General features: G+C 58.3%; 2 protein-coding genes across 2 annotated transcripts; both read left to right on the forward strand.

The window, feature by feature from the left end:
- Positions 1-1348: 1348 nt before the first annotated feature.
- On the forward strand, positions 1349-2828 carry LOC144370970 (interferon lambda-3-like). Its single transcript, XM_078032897.1, has 6 exons — positions 1349-1358; positions 1449-1630; positions 1914-1991; positions 2220-2363; positions 2459-2554; positions 2630-2828. The coding sequence occupies exons 1-6, from the start codon at positions 1349-1351 to the stop codon at positions 2726-2728; spliced, it is 609 nt and encodes a 202-aa protein (XP_077889023.1). The 3' UTR covers positions 2729-2828.
- Positions 2829-3589: 761 nt separating this feature from the next.
- LOC120888065 (interferon lambda-3-like) lies at positions 3590-13490 on the forward strand. The gene is made up of 5 exons (XM_078032898.1): positions 3590-3634; positions 12540-12617; positions 12846-12989; positions 13084-13179; positions 13255-13490. The coding sequence occupies exons 1-5, from the start codon at positions 3590-3592 to the stop codon at positions 13351-13353; spliced, it is 462 nt and encodes a 153-aa protein (XP_077889024.1). The 3' UTR covers positions 13354-13490.
- Positions 13491-17147: the final 3657 nt, after the last annotated feature.

Genomic DNA, 17147 nt, shown 5'->3' on the forward strand with positions numbered 1-17147 from the left:
CAATCTGTGACAATGTGCAGATTTGAGTGGGTACAGTGTCTCCTGGGGCAGGATTAAGGCTCCTGTACTGGGAACTGAACTGGGAGGTGCCTTGGGCACATCCTGCTCTGATTTGGAAGCAGTTGTATGAATCAGAGCTCAGAGAGTTGGACCGTGTATCCGTTTCCTGGAAGTGTGAATGAGGGACATAGGTTTGGGATGGAGGCAAGTGTCACAGAGGACTGTCTTTTCTCACAGTCATGAGCTCTAGGTCCAGGAGACGCCAGCACAACGGAGACTGGGATTGGCCTCCAAGTGTCAGAGGAAACAGTCTTGACCTCACTGCTTCCTTGCTGTGTGTCCTAAGGCAGGTCTCTTAACCTCTCTGAGATTCTACAGTTTGCTACTTACTGCAAAAGGAGGCAAGCCACAGTGCTCCCTGGGTGCAAAAGTGCATGTCCAGTGCCAGGTGAGATGAAGCACCTGGAGCAGAGCTGGACATGACAGGGCTCAGCAGAAGGGGTGGCTCTCCTTCCCTGTGTGGGCTCCGTCCCTCATTCCCCTGGCTCTGTGCTCAGAGCCTCTCCTCAGGACCTGCCTGCTGCACCCGCCCTGCTGTGCCCCTGCCTCTCCAGTTTTGTTTTCTGTTACTTGACACAGCACAGGGCAGCTGCCCAGTTGCCAATTGTCCCCGACAGGTGCAGTGCCTGGAAGCACAGTTTCGAGTTCTTTCCAGGCTCTGTCCCTGGCCTGCTCTGGGCACAGGGGGTGAGGGGTGGGGTCTATGGCCTCCTCACTCTGGACCTTCCCTTCCTGACCCTCCCGCCCACAGCCTCCGCCCTGGGCCTCCCCCTCTGGGAATTGCAGTCCTCAGGGCAGCCACTCCCTGGGGTGCCCTGCCATCTCGTCCCTGCAGGGGACACCCTGCCCGAAGCTGGTCCCCATCTCTCTGTGCACCCCAGTCCTGGGTCCCTCCCAGCAGGCAAGAGAACCCCTTCCTGTGACCCAGGGCTGCCCCAGGGCTGAGGGTTCCTGGGAGTCTCCTGCGGTGGCCAGGCTGAGTCCTGTCCCTTTCCCTTTCGCTTCAGCTGCTCACCTGTGCGAGGCCCCGCCCCGGGCTTCCCCAGCCCGGGCTCCCCTGGTGGCCAGCGCAGGCCTGGGTGCATTTTCGCTTTTCCTACATCAGCTGGGGCTGCCCTGAGCAGGGATAAAAGCTGCCCCATGGAGCTGCAGGGACAGTCCACCCTGCACCACAGGGACAGAAGCTGGGGACTCAGCAGCACCCAGACCCAAGGACCTCGGGAGAGAGCCTGGACACAGCCGCAGGTGCACCCTGTGTTCCCATCGCTGACGGCCACCAGACCCGAGGATGAAGCTGGGTGAGCCCCACAGCATGGCCCGGTCACCGTCCCCAGTCCCCCCTCTGTCCTTGCATCCCCAGCCCCTGACCCTGTCCTCTCGTGGTCCAGGCGAGGCTGGAGGCTGCTCGCTCCTCCTGACGCTGATGGCTGCGGTGCTGACAAGGACATGGGCAGTTCCTGTGCCCAGTGCCCTCAGCGCTCACCCAGATGCCAGGGACTGTGACATGGCCCAGTTCAAGACTCTGGCCCCTCAGGAGCTACAGGCCTTCAGGAAGGCCAGAGACGCCTTTGTGAGTGTCCCTGTCCCTTTTGTCTGTGCCCTGGCCTCCTCCCTGGGCCTCCCTGTGCAGTTCTATGGGTGGCCCTCAGCCTCCCTGCAGGACTGGCCTCTGCCCTGTCCTCCTTGGGCTCCCTCCCGCTCTGGCTGCTCTGGGCGCCCTGAGGTCTCTCTTGGAGGGAGCCTGCCCTTCCCTGAGGGACCCTGCCCTCTTCCTACTGTTGGCCCCTCCAGGCCCCTGCTGTGGTCCAGCCTTCGCCCTCCAGTGTGGGCTAACCTGTGCCCTTGCTCCCCAGGAGGAGTCGCTCTTGCCCAAGGACCACGACTGCCCCTCCCCGCTCTTCCCCAGGCCCTGGGACCTGCGGCAGCTGCAGGTGAGCTGGCAGAGCCAGGCCAGCCTGGCCTCCTGGGCCCACTGGGCGCCTCCCAGGGGACCCTGTCCTTCTCACGGTCCCTCTCCCTCCCTGCCCACTGTCCCTCCCCAGTCCTGCTGCCTGCACTGCTGTGCCCCTCCTGCCCCTCCTCCTCCCTCCCCCTCCCTCCCTCCCTGTCCCCTCCCAGCTCTCTCTCAGGGAGACCTCTCACTGTCTCTGTGCCCTCAGGTGTGGGAGCGCCCTGTGGCCTTGCAGGCAGAGCTGGCCCTGACACTGCGGGTCCTGGGGACCATGGCCAACTCGACCCTGGGGGACGTCCTGGACCAGCCCCTTCACACGCTGGGACACATCCAGTCCCAGCTGCAGGCCTGTGTGAGTCCTGGGGTCCTGGGCGGCTGGGCCATGGCTGTGACACCCGCGTGTCCCCTGTGCCTAGGCCCACTTCACACGCCCTCCTCTGCCCACAGGCCCCGGCTCAGCCCACAGCAGGCCCCAGGCCCCAGGGTCGCCACCGCCACCGCCTGTCCCACTGGCTGCAGAGGCTGCAGCAGGCCCCCGAGAAGGTGAGTGGGTGGCAGAGGACAGAGGTGGAGCAGCTGGGCCTGGCCACAGCAGCTTCTGAGCCCCTGTCCCCACAGGAGTCCCCCGCCTGCCTCCAGGCCTCCGTCACCTTCAACCTCCTCCGCCTCCTGGTGCGCGACCTGAAGTGTGTGGCCAGTGGACACCTGTGCGTCTGACCCACACCCTGCTGCGCCTTCGAGGATCCCAGGTCTCATCTGTGCAGCGACGACACTCCTTAATTTATTGTCCCCAGCCCTCCACGTGGCCTTATTTATTTGTGTGACTCTCAGAACCAGTGAAAATGTGTTTATTTTTCTACTTTTGTAAACATTGTGCAAATAAAGGGCGAGGCCCAGGCTCTCCTGCGAGGCCCGTGTCCGTGTGTGTCCTGTGGGTGGCCATCTCTGTCTCCCCACCTGCAGCTCCCCACAGCCCCCGCCACCTGTCTGGGGTCTGCAGCGGGAGCCGGGGGCTTGGACTGTGGGGTCCTGGTTTCCTGGGCAGAAGTCAGAGTGTCCCTGGGCTGACTGGACCCTGCAGGGAGCCCTCCCAGGTCGCGGGCAGGGCCACAAGCTGCTCCTTGGTGCTCAGGACGGAGGCCTCTGCTGGCCCTGCAGCGGGATGGCAGCCTGCTCCTGGTGCTGCCCCAGGGACGCTGCCCCTCAGGGACCAGAGTTGTGCTCCCGCCTGGAAAATAGTCCTAAAGTCCCAGGAATCATGGCCCCCTCCCTCTTTGTGGACGGCCTGGTGTTTGCCCTCACCTCTGGGATGTCATGGCTTACTCTCATGGCCAGGATGGGAGGGGACAGGACAGAGGATCTGTTTGATCTTCTCTCATCACCATAGACCTCTGGTCCCCCTGGTCAGGACCCCTGTAACCCCTTCCCCAGTTGTCCCCATGCTCACAGGAGGCTCAGTGTGGCACGCTGGGTCCCCAGCTTCCATAGTCACCCAGATCCTGTGTCCCAGGATTCTGTTCAGGGCAGTGGCCTGTGGCCCCTTGGCGGGGCTGAGCAGGTAATAGGTGACAAGTGGCCATGGGTGAAGAAAGACGCAATCTGGGGCCCTTGCCAGGTTCCAAGGTGACATCACAGCACCACAGCCAAGGTCAGGCTGCAGTGAGCTGGGACCTCGGGAGAGCTGCAGAGTGGCCCTGGGTGTGTCCCCCCCGACATCGATGCCAGGGACAGCGTGTTTTAGTGTCCTAGGTCTTTGGTGTGTTCAGATGTGGTGTCCCCCCAAGGTCACCTGTGAGACCCTGCAGGAAGGTGTGGGGAGAAATGGCTGGGCCACGCCTTGGCCTCATCAGGGAATTGACCCCTGAGGGGATTAACTGAGGTCCCTGGATCCAGGGGGTGGCTGGAGGCAGCGGGGCACTGGGGAAGGGGCTGGGGGATGCACTTGGTGTCTGGGGAGGGGAGTGAGCTTCCTGGGCGTCTTGTGAGCAGCTTCCCTCCGCCACACCCTCTGCCTGATGTCCAGCCTCATTTGAGCTCCAAGAAATGGAACCAGCTTTTTATAAACTCAGGACTGAAACCATGAGCCTCGGATGTCCTTTTGGAGTTTGTGGCCATCCTGAGCCTTCCTCAGAGGCACCTGCAGTGTCTGCCTCCGTTGTCCCCTGGCCTCTGCTCCCTGGGGTCTCCCCTTCCTCTCTTCTTCCTTGACTTATGAGGACACCGGGGCTCAGGCCCCCTGCAATGACCTCGTCTTAACAGCTCCCGTGTGCAGTGGCCCTACTCTAAATGGGGTCACCCTCTGAGTACGGGGTTAGGACTGCCCCACACACTATGGGGACACAATCCAACCCAGGAGACTGTGAGCCTCAAGGGCAGAGTGATACAGGAAGTAGGTAGAAAGGGACTTTTGACACTAATTATCTCTTATATCTAAGTTGTCCCAAGTGTCCTTTACATTTTAAATGGCTTCGTTCACATGCAAACGCCCTCCTTGACCTTGACCGCTGGAGGGCAGAGGCGCACACCTGCAGCCCAGCTGCTGAGAGGCTGAGGCAGGAGGATTCCAAGTTGGAGGTTCCTCCCAGCAGCGCAGGGAGACCCCGTCTCCAAGTGATAAGGGGGGGCTCCCTGTGGACCCCGTGGCCAGGTGCCCTGGGTCAGCCCCCAGGACAAACAGGAACAGCGACAGCAACAAGGAGTCAGGGAACGCGCCCTGGCCGTCAGGAGCCAGCTCAAGGCAGGCAGCACCCAGGTCGGGGCCTGGGCAGCAGGGCTGAGGAATGGCTCCTGACACCCCTGCTGTGACGCGTGGGTCCCCCTCCCAGGTCCCCGTCCCTCCCTCCCACCCACACTGGAGGCCGACTCAGGCTGCCACCTGGGGAGGGCGCAGGGCTTCCTCTCAGGGCCTCTGATGCAGCCCGGGCCCCGCTCCTGGGTTTCTTTGTGCAAATTCAGAGACGCCCCATGGCTGCCCTCCTGTCCCCCCTGGAGACGTCTGTTCTCCCCCAGGTCTCCTGGGTCGGGCCCACGGGCGGCCAGTGCGATCACGCTCTCCATCACTGCAATCGCATCTGCCTTCCCAGGACGTCCTTGTCACTGCCTGGCCTCGTGTCAGGTCCTCTTACGTCCACGGCCATCAGGGGGCCGGCTTCTAGGAGCACCCCCGAGCGCCCCTCCTGGCCCTGACGGAGCCACCTTGGGGCGTCTGGATGGTCTGGGTTCCCTTGTCCCCCTGGAAGTCAGAGGGTCACCCCGAAGCCCCTCTGCGGACCCCAGAGCGGGAGGCCATGCAGCCCCATGGGACATTCCCAGCCTCACCCCCTCCCACCTCTTCCTGAGGTGCCACCAGGACACTGGGCTCCCAGTTCCCAGCCTCCCACCCGCCTCCATCGCCCCTGCTGGACTGGCACACGTTCTGTCCTAGGAGAAGGCTCCATGCTGGTGACCTCTCCCCCACCCACCTGCCCAGGCTGCATTTGGGTCCTCCAGCTGTCCCCAAGGTTTGCTGAAGTCCTCGTCCCCCACCTGCAATGTGACCTTCCGTGGAGACGGTCTCTATAGTGGCAATCAAGCAAGCAAAGCCATCAGGGTGGGCCCAATGCAGTGTGACTGGTGACCTCCCAGAGGGGACATAGGCACCCAGACGTGGGCAGGGAGAGGCCCCGTGGAGATGGGGCTGAGCGGGAGGACACGGCTCCTGCCAGACACCCCGAGATCCTGAGGGTGGAGGGCAGGGACCACCGCCAAGGAACACGGGGACCCCAGGGCCAGCGGGCGAGAAAGCAGTTGTGCCCCTGGATCCCCGGGAGTGGGCCCTCCCGCCAGCTGCACTGGATTGGGGCCCCTGGATGCTGAACTAGGATTTGTGGCCCCAGGACTTCAGGGACAGCCGGGCACCGTGTAAGCCAACACACGTGGAGGAGCCAGGGATGAAGGTGACGGTCTGCTTGGCGTCACTGTCATCTGAGGTCCTTGCCAGATCACCCAGCGGGGGACACCTCCAGTTCTGACCAGGGGACGTGGCTGCTCCTGCAGGCCCAGGGGGCTCTGGGAGTGGAGGTTGTCACTGCCCTGACCCCATGTCCCCAAGGCAGTTCTCCAGGTCCCTCAGGGGCAAGGGCCCTTCCTGGGGCTCCCCGCTCTGAAGACACTCTCCCGTGTCCTCTCCTCCAGGACCAGCACGGACCTGGGGTCCCCCTGACGCGGTGGCGCTGCCTCTCCTGAGCCTCTCAGTGTCTCTGAGAATCGGCGTCTCGGCCAGAGCCATCGGGTCCCAGGGTCCTGGCTCAGTTTCCCCGAGTTTCTCTGGCACCAGGGATTCTGCCCCTCGCAGCCTCCTCTTGCCAGCGTCCCCCCCTGCCACCAGGGTGACGGCTCTCTCCACTGTGCCCCTGAGCACGGCAGGGACAGCGTGCTCCCCCTGTCACCGTGCGCGGGTCCCCACGGCCAGCCCAGCAGCCAGTGACCCCGTTCCTGAGGCCCGGGGCCAAGTCCACTGGGACCTCTTTGGGGAGGAAGCCGAGGCCTGGCTCCTGGGAGCGCTGAGGGGCGGCTGCAGGCAGAGCTCTGAGGAGGGGGTTTCAGGGGACGCCTTGCAGGGACGTGAGGGCCACAGCAGGGGGTCCAAGGTCCCCCCAAGTGCAGCCGGGTCCTTTCCCCCAACTGCGGAGCTCTGTAGTTGGGCGTCCCCAGAGCTGTCCCACCTGCAGCCGTTTCAGGGGCTCTAGTCCCTTGGTGGCAGCTGACACTGGCCATGGGCTGTCCACTCGGAAGGAACTAGATTGAGGCGAGGCACTTGCCTGTGGCTCCCTGTCCTTCCCTTTCCCCAGAAAGAGTGTCCCCAGGAGCCCCGAGCATTGAGTGCTAGACATGGGGCCGTGGTGGGGTCCTGCGGAGGGGACCTGTGGAGCGGCAGGTGGCCCGTGTGGCCTGCCCTGCGCTGTCCCTCCCCAGGCCTGGGGGTGACTCTCTCCATATATTCCCATGATTGCTTATTTTTATAAAAATAGCAAAGTAAAATATTTTTCTTCTCTGTTTCTTACAAGGATCTCTAAATCGTCCAAGCCAACAAGAGCCCGGCTGCGGACCCGCTGCCCCGGCCCAGGCCCAGGGCCACCTGCTGGGTGGGGACTGCCAGCCGAGCCGGGCACCAAGACACAAGGTCACGGCAGAAGGCAGGAGCGGGTCCCTGTGCCCTCCACCGGGACAGGAGGTCAGAGAGGGACAGGAGGACTCCGTGTGTCCGGCTGGCTCCCGCGTCCCCAGGACAGGGCTGCAGCGTCCTGGCTCCGGGCCTCGGCACCTGGCGGAGCCCGATCCCCCTCAGCAGCAGAAGTCGCCCAGGACAAAGCCACCCGGGGCCAAGTAACGCGGGCATCAGGACGTTTCCCGCCCGTGATGTCGTTGTCCACGAGCTGCTTGGTCACTGCGTGGCACAGCGGAGTCACCTGGCTGCCGTAACCACCGCCTGACTCGGGAGTGAGATGAGCGAGAGGGACCTGAAGGGGCGGAAGTGAGTGTGCGGGAGGCCCTCGGGTGACAGTCCCAGGTCTGCTGGCACTGTGTGTGGTGGCCTGAATGGTGGCCCCACCCACGGCCCTAACTCCTGGGCCCTGAGGATATGTAGCCCCGAGTGGCAGAGGGACCTGCAGGTGACATGAAGCCAGGGCCATGGGGACAGGACGTCTGGGCTGTCCAGTGCCCTCACCGAGGGCCTCATCGGGGGCGACAGGAGGCCAGTGTCCCCCAGGAGGGGTGACAAGGGGAGCAGGAGGGTGCAGTGACGTGAGGGGCCATGAGGAGCCAGAACGCAGGCGTCTGGGAGCTGAAAAGCTGAGCCCCATCTCAGGGCTCCTGAGGCCCTGGCCCCCGACCTTGAGCCCAGATGTCTGACCTTCAGAATTCCTTGGCTTTTGAGGCACTGGCTGGTCGGTTTGTCCCTATTCCTGTTCCTCTTGGTGAAATAACTTACATTTACATCTTGCGCGTTGGTGTTGTGTGGCTGGGGATCAACCCAGGCCTCCCTCAGGCTAAGCAAGTGCCCCACCCCTGAGCTGCACCCCCAGCCCTGGACAATTTTTAAAAAACTGTCTTGTGGCCAATACACCCCAGGTCTGCCATTTATCCACTTCAAGGCCTCCAGTTCAGCTGTGTGAAGCAGATTCACCCTGCGGAGCTACAACTGCCTGGCCCTGTCCATCCCGCCAAACCAAATCTCCAGCCCTGCCCCCCCCACTCCTCCTCACCTTGGCAACTACCATCTGCTGTGTCTCTCTGCATGTGACCTCTTTATGGACTTCCTGTAAGTGTGGTCACATTGTATTTGTCCTTTGGTGACTGTTTTTTTTCCGCTTCCCAGGACTGAGTTGGATGCACACCTTTGGCTGATCCCTTCTCCGTTGCCCATTCTGAGTTGTTCCACACACTGTTTACGCTGTTTTGTTACAGCAGCCGTCAGAGACTAATACAGACAGGAAATGTCAAATTTTAGGTTGAAGTGGAATGAAAATATATAATTTTTTTCCTGCCCTTCCAAACCACAGCCCGCCCTGGATTGTTCTGCCTTGCTCTGAGTCTGTCCTCATCTGCACAGGAAAGTCTGGCCCCCAGGCAGGTCCTGATTCCAACAGAGCAGGGCCACCAAGGTTAGGTCCTGGGGAGAGGGAAGCCACAGGGAGCCCCAAGGATGAGAGGAGAGGGAATCTTCAGTTTGGTGGCTGTCATCCTCAGCTTTCCACGGTTGTGACAAAATGAACCAGCTTAGGGGAGCAAAGAGTTTTTTGGATCACATTCCAGAGGCTGCGGTCCAAGGTCCCTCGGCTCCATTGTCTCTGGGCCTGTGGTGAGGCTCACCATCGTGGTCAGAAAGGAGAGAGTGGGAGAGAGAGGGAGAGAGAGAGAGAGAGCGATGGGGACAAGACACATCCTTCAGGGCACACCTCCAGCTGCACCCCACTGCCCACAATTTCCTCTACCTCCAAAGTCCACTCGATCATGAATCCACCTGAGGATTAATCCACGGATGACGTCAGAGCCAATCTCTCCCCCCAAGCCCCTCGGAACACTGCTGCCCTGGGGACCCCGGGATTCCACGCCACAACAGTGGCCAATACTGGTCTCCATATCTAGGACAAGGAGGGAGGGTAGGGGATTGGGTGGACACGAAAAGTCAGCCCCTGTGTCCCCTCGGGGGACTCCTTAGATGTGCAAGAGTCAGGTGACAGAGAACCCGGCCAAGGGTCCTCAAGAAACCCCACGCCTCTGAAGGCAGGAGGTGCCCGTGAGACCAGGTGTGAGACAGCTCCGCCAGCGCGTCCCTGCTGCAGGCTCAGCCAGGTCCCCTCGCCAGTCCCTCACTGTCAAGGCAGCGGGAAGCCCAGTTCCCACCTTCAAAGTGTGAAGAGGACTCTCCATCTATTTTAGGGCGTAGATACCAAGGACTGAGCTCCGGGGCCCTTCACCATCGAGCCGCACCCCAGCCCTTTTTGTTTTTAATTTGGAGTCAGGGTCTCTTTGAGTTGCTGAGGGCCTGGCTTTCCCTGAGGCTGGCTTTGAACTCCGCAATCCTCCTGCCTCAGCCTCCCGGGCTGCTGGGGTGGCAGGCGTGGTGCACTGCGGATTCTGTCATGTGTGGCAATGTCAGGACGGGCAGGGCCAGTGAGGTGCCCCTCACGTGCTCCCTTGGCACCGACGGTCCCTCTATCTGTGATGATGTCACCTTCTGCAACCGTCTCACAGCACGTGGCTCCCTCTGCACACCCCACTCCATCTCCCACTTGATTTTTCTCGGAAGCGCTTCTTGCAACCGACTTCGTTGTTATTATTTATTGTTTTGCTGTTGTCTGGCCGTCCCACTAGCACACCTCTGGGAGGGGCAGGGCATCGTGTCTTTTGTTCTTGGTGGATCTGGAGTGTCTAGAAGTTTCCACCCGCAGTAACCGCCCCATAAACACTTCCTGCACCAATGATGGGCCAAATAGAGGAAAGGGTCGGTCACAGTCAACGGGATCCTTCAAAGGCTTTAGCTGCACCTGAGCTCCTCTGTGACACTTTCATTACTGTCCCCCCATTGGTATCCGATGTGGGGGGCTGTCCTTTCATTTGTGTGTGTGTTTAAAAGTTTTTAACTATTTATTATTCTGATGCACGCTCACGACGGACAAGAATAATTTTTGAAGCCTGGATATTGACACCGTATCCTTGTATCAAATTATCACACTGTACCCCCCCCCAAATGTGTACAGTTTTTAAATAATTTATTTTTGGTATTGGGATTGAACCCAGGGGTGCTTTACCATTGAGTTACATCTCCAGCTCCCCCACCACCACCTTTTAAAATTTTATTTTGAGATAAAACCTCACTTATGCAGAGGCTAGCCTCAAACTTGTGTCCTCCTGTCTCAGCCTCCCCAGTTGCTGGGATTACAGGCATGCGCCACCATGCCTGGCTAAAATAACACTAAAATAATTCTGAACAAAGGAAAAAAGAGGGTTGAACCCCAAAAGGCTTTCAGTGAAACTGGATGTCCACACCTGACCACAATTTACCCAGAAGAAGCTTTGCTATCACTCAGAGGCCAATAAGCACATTGAAAGAAGGAGACTTTTTAAAGAGAGAAGAAAACAAACTATAAATGGAATTCACAGGTAGAAATGTTTCCTTGATTTCACCCTCTGCAGATCACGCCGGGCCCACAGGTTCATGAGTGACCATCTGGTAATAAACTTTATGGTCGATCGTTTAGTAGCAATCACAAGTCCCTGTTGCTTGGTGCACACTCAGATCCAATCAATCTCCCATCTTCACACTTTCTTTTCTTTTTGAGTAACGTGTATCAAGTGTTCCTATGAATGCAGTTCAGTGAGATGCTCCAGAATCTGAATGGGCCCGCCCTGATCAAATCCTTCCATTCTCTAAATTTTGATAATTGTTGTCTGGGTTCAGGGGATTGAACCCAGGGGGCTTTACCACTGAGCTGCATCCCCGGCCCTTTGCACTGTTGTGTTTTGAGGCCGTCCTGCTTCGGTGCTGAGGCTGGTCTGGAGCTTGTGAGCCTCCTCCGTCAGCCTCCCGGTCTGGGTTACAGGCCTGCGCGCCGCATCTTTCCCTCTTAGTTTTCTTTAGTTCTGTCTTTGGCTTATTAACTCTCTCTGTCCTCCCATCCCACAGCACTCCTCCCTCTGGGTGCTCTCCCCTCCCCTAAGCAGCCTCCCTTCAGGAGCCTCCAACAACCTCTCCCCCAAGAGGGAACCCGCTCACCGCCCCCCTGTGGGCGTGGCCAGAACAAGCCCCTCCCACACCTGCTCCCGCACCTGCGGGCGGCCTCGTGGACCCACCCGGGGCTGCCAGGAACCGTCCCGCTCAGGAAGTCGCCTTCCGGTGGGAGAACTCGGAACCTGGGTCGGTTTCCCTTTCCCAGGGCTCCCCGGCCCCGCCCCGGGCTTCCCCGGCCCCAGGCTCCCGGTGTCTGCGCGCGTTTCCTGCAGCGGCGGCGGCGTGTGCCCAGGAGCTGGGCGGGGGACAGGCTGGGTGGAGCGGGAAGCGCTGGCATTTTTTTGTTTGTTTGTTTCTTAGTTTTAATAGAGTTGCTTCTAACGATTCTCTGGTGGGATTGCTGTGAGGTCTGTTGGACGGCATGCTCCTTGTGATGATTTACACACAGGATTTTACCAGGTTCCTAAAATCAATTCGAACCATCAGTCAGAAGGACTTAGAAACAGCTACCACAGGGACACAGCCACATCAGTGTCTATGGCGGCACGATTCACAACAGCTAAACTGTGGAGCCAACCTAGATGCCCTTCAGTAGAGGAATGGATTAAAAAAATGTGGCCTGTATACACAATGGAATATTACTCAGCAGGAAAGGAGAATAAGATCATGGCATCTGCAGGGAAATGGATGGAGTTAGAGAGGATAGTGCTAAGTGAAGTTAGCCAATCCCAAAAAACCAAATGGCGAACGTTTTCTCTGATAATAAGGAGGCTGACTCATAGTGGGGTAGGGAGGCCGAGCCTTAGATGAGGATTACATGAACTCTAGATAGGGCAGAGGGGTGGGCGGGGAAGGGAGGAAGGGGGGGTCAGCAATAAAGGTGGAATGTGATGGATATCATTATCCAGCGTACATGTATGAAGACATGAATTGGTGTGAACATACTTTATATACTAACAGAGATATGAAAAACTGTGCTCTATATGTGTAATAAGAATTGTAATGCATTCCGCTGTTATGTATTTAAAAAATAAAATCAATTAAAAAATGCTGGCATTTTGAGGCTGAGATCTAGAAGAGGAGACTGAGGTCAGAGATGCCCTAGGAGAGCAAGTGTGAGACCCTGAGCCCTGAGCCTGGGAGAGCTGCAGCCTCCTCTTGGGGAAGAGGCCCAGGAGCCAGGAAGGAAGCTGGGGGAGGTGAAGGTGAGGCTTTGAGAGGGTGAAGGACCCCTTCATGAGGCTCCCTGGGCCCCTATTGTGTGGGCTAACCTTCGCCCTCCAGTGTGGGCTAACCTGTGCCCTTGCTCCCCAGGAGGAGTCGCTCTTGCCCAAGGACCTCAAGTGCCCCTCCCCGCTCTTCCCCAGGCCCTGGGACCTGCGGCAGCTGCAGGTGAGCTGGCAGAGCCAGGCCAGCCTGGCCTCCTGGGCCCACTCGGCGCCTCCCAGGGGACCCTGTCCTTCTCACGGTCCCTCTCCCTCCCTGCCCACTGTCCCTCCCCAGTCCTGCTGCCTGCACTGCTGTGCCCCTCCTGCCCCTCCTCCTCCCTCTCCCTCCCTCCCTCCCTGTCCCCTCCCAGCTCTCTCTCAGGGAGACCTCTCACTGTCTCTGTGCCCTCAGGTGTGGGAGCGCCCTGTGGCCTTGCAGGCAGAGCTGGCCCTGACACTGCGGGTCCTGGGGACCATGGCCAACTCGACCCTGGGGGACGTCCTGGACCAGCCCCTTCACACGCTGGGCCACATCCAGTCCCAGCTGCAGGCCTGTGTGAGTCCTGGGGTCCTGGGCGGCTGGGCCATGGCTGTGACACCGCCTGTCCCCTGTGCCCAGGCCCACTTCACACGCCCTCCTCTGCCCACAGGCCCCGGCTCAGCCCACGGCAGGCCCCAGGCCCCAGGGTCGCCACCGCCACCGCCTGTCCCACTGGCTACAGAGGCTGCAGCAGGCCCCCGAGAAGGTGAGTGGGTGGCAGAAGACGGAGGTGGAGCAGCTGGGCCTGGCCACGGCAGCCACTGAGCCCCTGTCCCCACAGGAGTCCCCCGCCTGCCTCCAGGCCTCCGTCACCTTCAACCTCCTCCGCCTCCTGGTGCGCGATCTGAAGTGTGTGGCCAGTGGACACCTGTGCGTCTGACCCACACCCTGCTGCATGTCCCCGCCACTTAGATATCATGAGGCCCTTCCATCGAGGCCTCCAGAGGTATTTGGTTGTAAAGTCCCCAAAAGATGTTTATTCTTGTGATTTTTATGCACTTTGTGGAAAATAAACAATTTGCCTGTGACGTTGACCTTGTTTGTCTAAGTGTCTGACTGTGACTGACGGGGAGGGGGGGGGCAGTGAGAAAGGGGGAGAGGGAGAACCTCAAGGAACAAATGGGGATCACGGGACACTTTCGGCTGCACGTCCTGGGCCCGACCAGCAGTCACAAGGAACAAGCTGCCCCAGGGGGCTGTGTCGGGTCAGGTCAGCAGGACGGTGGCCTCCTCCTGGGCTCGGGTCTGCACCGGGTGTGTCTCTAAGGACACTCGTCGTGACTGTGTCACATCCGCCATCACCGCCTTTGGTGGTGGTTTCCATTCTCGGCCACTGGCACCGCGTCCCCGGGACCGCAGGGTCCACTCAGAAGGGAGATTTACTTCTTCCAGTTCCAGAGCCCGGGAGTCCAGGGCGCCTGCCCGAGGCCTCGGAGCCCCGGAGGGCGTGGCCTCTCGCCTGTCCCGAAAGCGCGCATGCGTGGGAGCAGGACCGTCCAGGGAACTCGGAGGGAGCCCCCTCCCAGGCTAGGGACAGCCCTCATCCATCCTGAAGGTGGCGGCCCGTGACCCAGTCACCTCTTGTAGTTCCACCTCTTGCTGCTGTTGCAGTGACAATGAGATTTCGACTTGAGGACACGTGTCAACCACTGCAGGTGACTACTGTCAGGGTTGTCCCAGGAATGTCCCAGAGAGAGATGTCATCCAGAAGGCGTGTCGTTGGTGGGCCTAGGTAGGTTAGAACTCATATTGATTGCAAGCAACGGAAACCCACCCGAGCTAGCCTAAGTGGAAGGGGAGCGGTGTGCGCGGTAAGTGAAGAGTTTGGGAGAAGCTTCTGGCATTACCTTGGAAGTCCAACAGATGCAGACTCTATGAGCCAGAAACTCTCCCCCTAAGATATATCCACGGAGACTCCAGCACCTGTGCACTGAAGCCGGCACAAGAATGTACTTTGGAGCATTGTTGGTGACAACGAGAAGTTAGAAACCATCCAAAGAGCCACTAACTGGATGGATAAAGGAAATGGAGTCCCGGAAACTATGCAGTAAGAGAATGGATGAGGGCTGGGCTGGGCTGGGGCTCGGTGGCAGAGCACTCGCCTAGCATGCATGAGGCACTGGGTTCGATCCTCAGCACCACATCAATGTAAAATAAAGATATTGTGTCCACCCATCTAGATACCTAAAGCTAAAAAATAAATATTAAAAAAAGTAAAGAAAATGAGTGAACAGCTTTTTTTTTCCTTTTCTGGTACTGGGAACTGAACCCAGGGGTGCTCAACCTCTGAGCCACATCTCCAGCTTGTTGTTGTTGTTGTTGTTGTTGTTGTTGATTTGTTTTGTTTGTTTTGTTTTGTTTTGAAATAGGGTCTTGCTAAATTGCTGAGGCTGGCTTTGAACTTGCCATCCTCCTGCCTCAGCCTCCAGAGCCCCTGGGATGACAGGCGTGCATCACAGCACCCGGCTCCATTTTTGTTTTGAGGCAAAGTCAAGTTGCTGGCCTGGACTCATGAACCTCTTGCCTCAGCCTCCCAGGTATCTCAGATTCCAAGGCGTGCGCCACCGCGTCTGGCTACACTTCTCCACGTGGATTAATCTTAGAACTCCGGCATCCTTGGAGGGGCGCCACTTGGATCCCCTTGCAAAAGAGAACATGCCACTTAGCTTCCAGCCACGGCATCTGCAGAATCCGCCTCCATTCCGAAGCCAAGACCAGGGAAGCCACAGACAATTTTCTGCGTCTCTCCTTTCCCGGTGGCACTAATCCCTGTTGCTTTCCAGATGTGCCCCATCTGCATCCCAGCGTCAGTTTTCCCTGCCAGATCTCCCCTCCTCTGTAGCTCTCTCTCCCAGGTGTCACCTGCCAATAAACCCCCGGCCCTCCTCATTCCATGGCAGCGTCTGATTTTAACATGACATTGAGTTCCAACGTCAAGTTGCAGAAGTCTGCGTAGCCTGAGGTGGCATTTTGGTAAGCGTCAACAACAATCAAACTGCCCACTCCAGGATAATTAAACCAAACAGAAAAGCACTGGGATCATAAATAAAGCCGTGTGCCAGCTGGCTACTGGGCACCAGGTGAATGGAACCAAGAAGGGCCCAAAGGTGACTCCCCAGCATTGCCATGTTCTGAGTTTGACTGACTGCAGGGGTTCATGAATATTCATGTACCATTAACATGCATGACTCATGTGTGCACTTCAAATACTCTTTGGTAAGTCTTAAATATTTTGTAAGAAAACAGGAAGTGCTGCCGGGTACCTGTCATCCCAGCGGCTCGGGAGGCTGACCTAGGAGGATCGCAAGTTCAAAGGCAGCCTCAGGAAAAGCCAGGCGCTTAGTAACTCAGTGAGACCCTGTCTCTAAATAAGGTGCAAAAAGGGGCTGGGGATGTGGCTCAGTGGTTGAGTACCCCTGGGTTCCATCCCCAGTGCCAACAAACAAACAAATAATAATAATAATAATAAAAGAAGTCCTGGGGGTGTAACCCAGTGGTAGAGCATTCAAATAGCATGTGCGAGACCCTGGAAAAAAGAAAGAAAATGAAAATCCTGAAAGGCTGGGGGAAGGTCTGGAATCGGAGTCCTGAACCTCATTTAGGACTCTGCCTCTTGCATCCAGTTCTTTCTTCAGGAGAGAAACATGGTGGAGAGCAGCTGCACCATTGCCACTCCCACCAGCAATGCAGGAGTGACCGGTTTATCATCATCTTCACCAGCACTGGGTGTTGTCAGTTTTTTGTTTTGATCATTCTGATAGGTGCCTGGCGAGATCTCATTGTTGTCTTAATGTGCATTTTTCCGGTGGCTAATGATCGTTAACATATCAGACGTGGGCTCCTTTGTAGCCTCTAGGTGAAATGTCTCTTCTTATCCCTTATTGGGGTCTTTCATGGAGCCAAAATATGAATACTGATGACATTCAATTTACCTTTTTTTTTTTCCTTTCGTGACTTGTGACCTTGGTGTCAAGTCTGAGAGCTGTTTGCGTAGCCCTTGATCGCAAAGATTTTTTTCTTCTAAACAGATGTCCCTCTACTTCCCGTGGAGATCTGTCCAACAAACTTATGAAGAGACTGGAAACATCTCAAGTCAAAAATGCACTGGGTCCATGTACCGCTGGACACCACAGCCCAGCAACGCGGCCCGCTGCAGGGTGTCGGTGGTCAGCCCTGGTGCTCACGTGGCGGACGGGGAGCTGCAGCGGCTGCCACTGCCCGGCGTCTCGGAGACGTGGTCCCTGGGAGTTGGGGTGGAGCTCCGTGGTGGAGCCCTTGCCTAGTGTGCGTGAGGCCCTGGGCTCGGTGGCCAGCATGAGAGGCGGGGGGCGGGGAGAAAGCATTGCACCCCCCCACTGACTGGGAAAGAGATCAAGATTCAAAGTACCGTCTCCACTCGGTGCACGTGGCTTTCACGTCCTTGTAGAGTTAAGAGCTCCTGGTGCCTCACCGTGAGTCCGTCCCTCATTTTTTTTTCCTTTTCTAAAAGTTTTCAGCCGTCTGTCTGCTTAGCACAGGGACCTCATGAAGTGGCCCAGGCTGGCCTTGAACTCGCAATGCCCCTGCGCCCGTCTCCTGAGTGGCTGGGACGGCAGGGGGCGCCCGGTTTCAATCTCTGTGAAAGCCTGGGACCCATGTGCAGTCTGTCCCTCCTGCCCACCGACGTCCGGATGT

This window comes from Ictidomys tridecemlineatus, chromosome 15 (assembly GCF_052094955.1).
Source record: "Ictidomys tridecemlineatus isolate mIctTri1 chromosome 15, mIctTri1.hap1, whole genome shotgun sequence".
Classification (NCBI taxonomy): Eukaryota; Metazoa; Chordata; class Mammalia; order Rodentia; family Sciuridae; genus Ictidomys; species Ictidomys tridecemlineatus.

Bases quoted from the DNA above. Each gene is read 5' to 3' on its own strand.
- LOC120888065 (XM_078032898.1), top strand. From the start codon at position 3,590: ATGGGTGAAGAAAGACGCAATCTGGGGCCCTTGCCAGGTTCCAAG. The intron at 3,635-12,539 runs GTGACATCACAG...CTTGCTCCCCAG, and splicing joins GGCCCTTGCCAGGTTCCAAG to GAGGAGTCGCTCTTGCCCAA. The intron at 12,618-12,845 runs GTGAGCTGGCAG...CTGTGCCCTCAG, and splicing joins GGGACCTGCGGCAGCTGCAG to GTGTGGGAGCGCCCTGTGGC.
- LOC144370970 (XM_078032897.1), top strand. The intron at 1,631-1,913 runs GTGAGTGTCCCT...CTTGCTCCCCAG, and splicing joins GGAAGGCCAGAGACGCCTTT to GAGGAGTCGCTCTTGCCCAA. The intron at 2,364-2,458 runs GTGAGTCCTGGG...CTCTGCCCACAG, and splicing joins AGTCCCAGCTGCAGGCCTGT to GCCCCGGCTCAGCCCACAGC.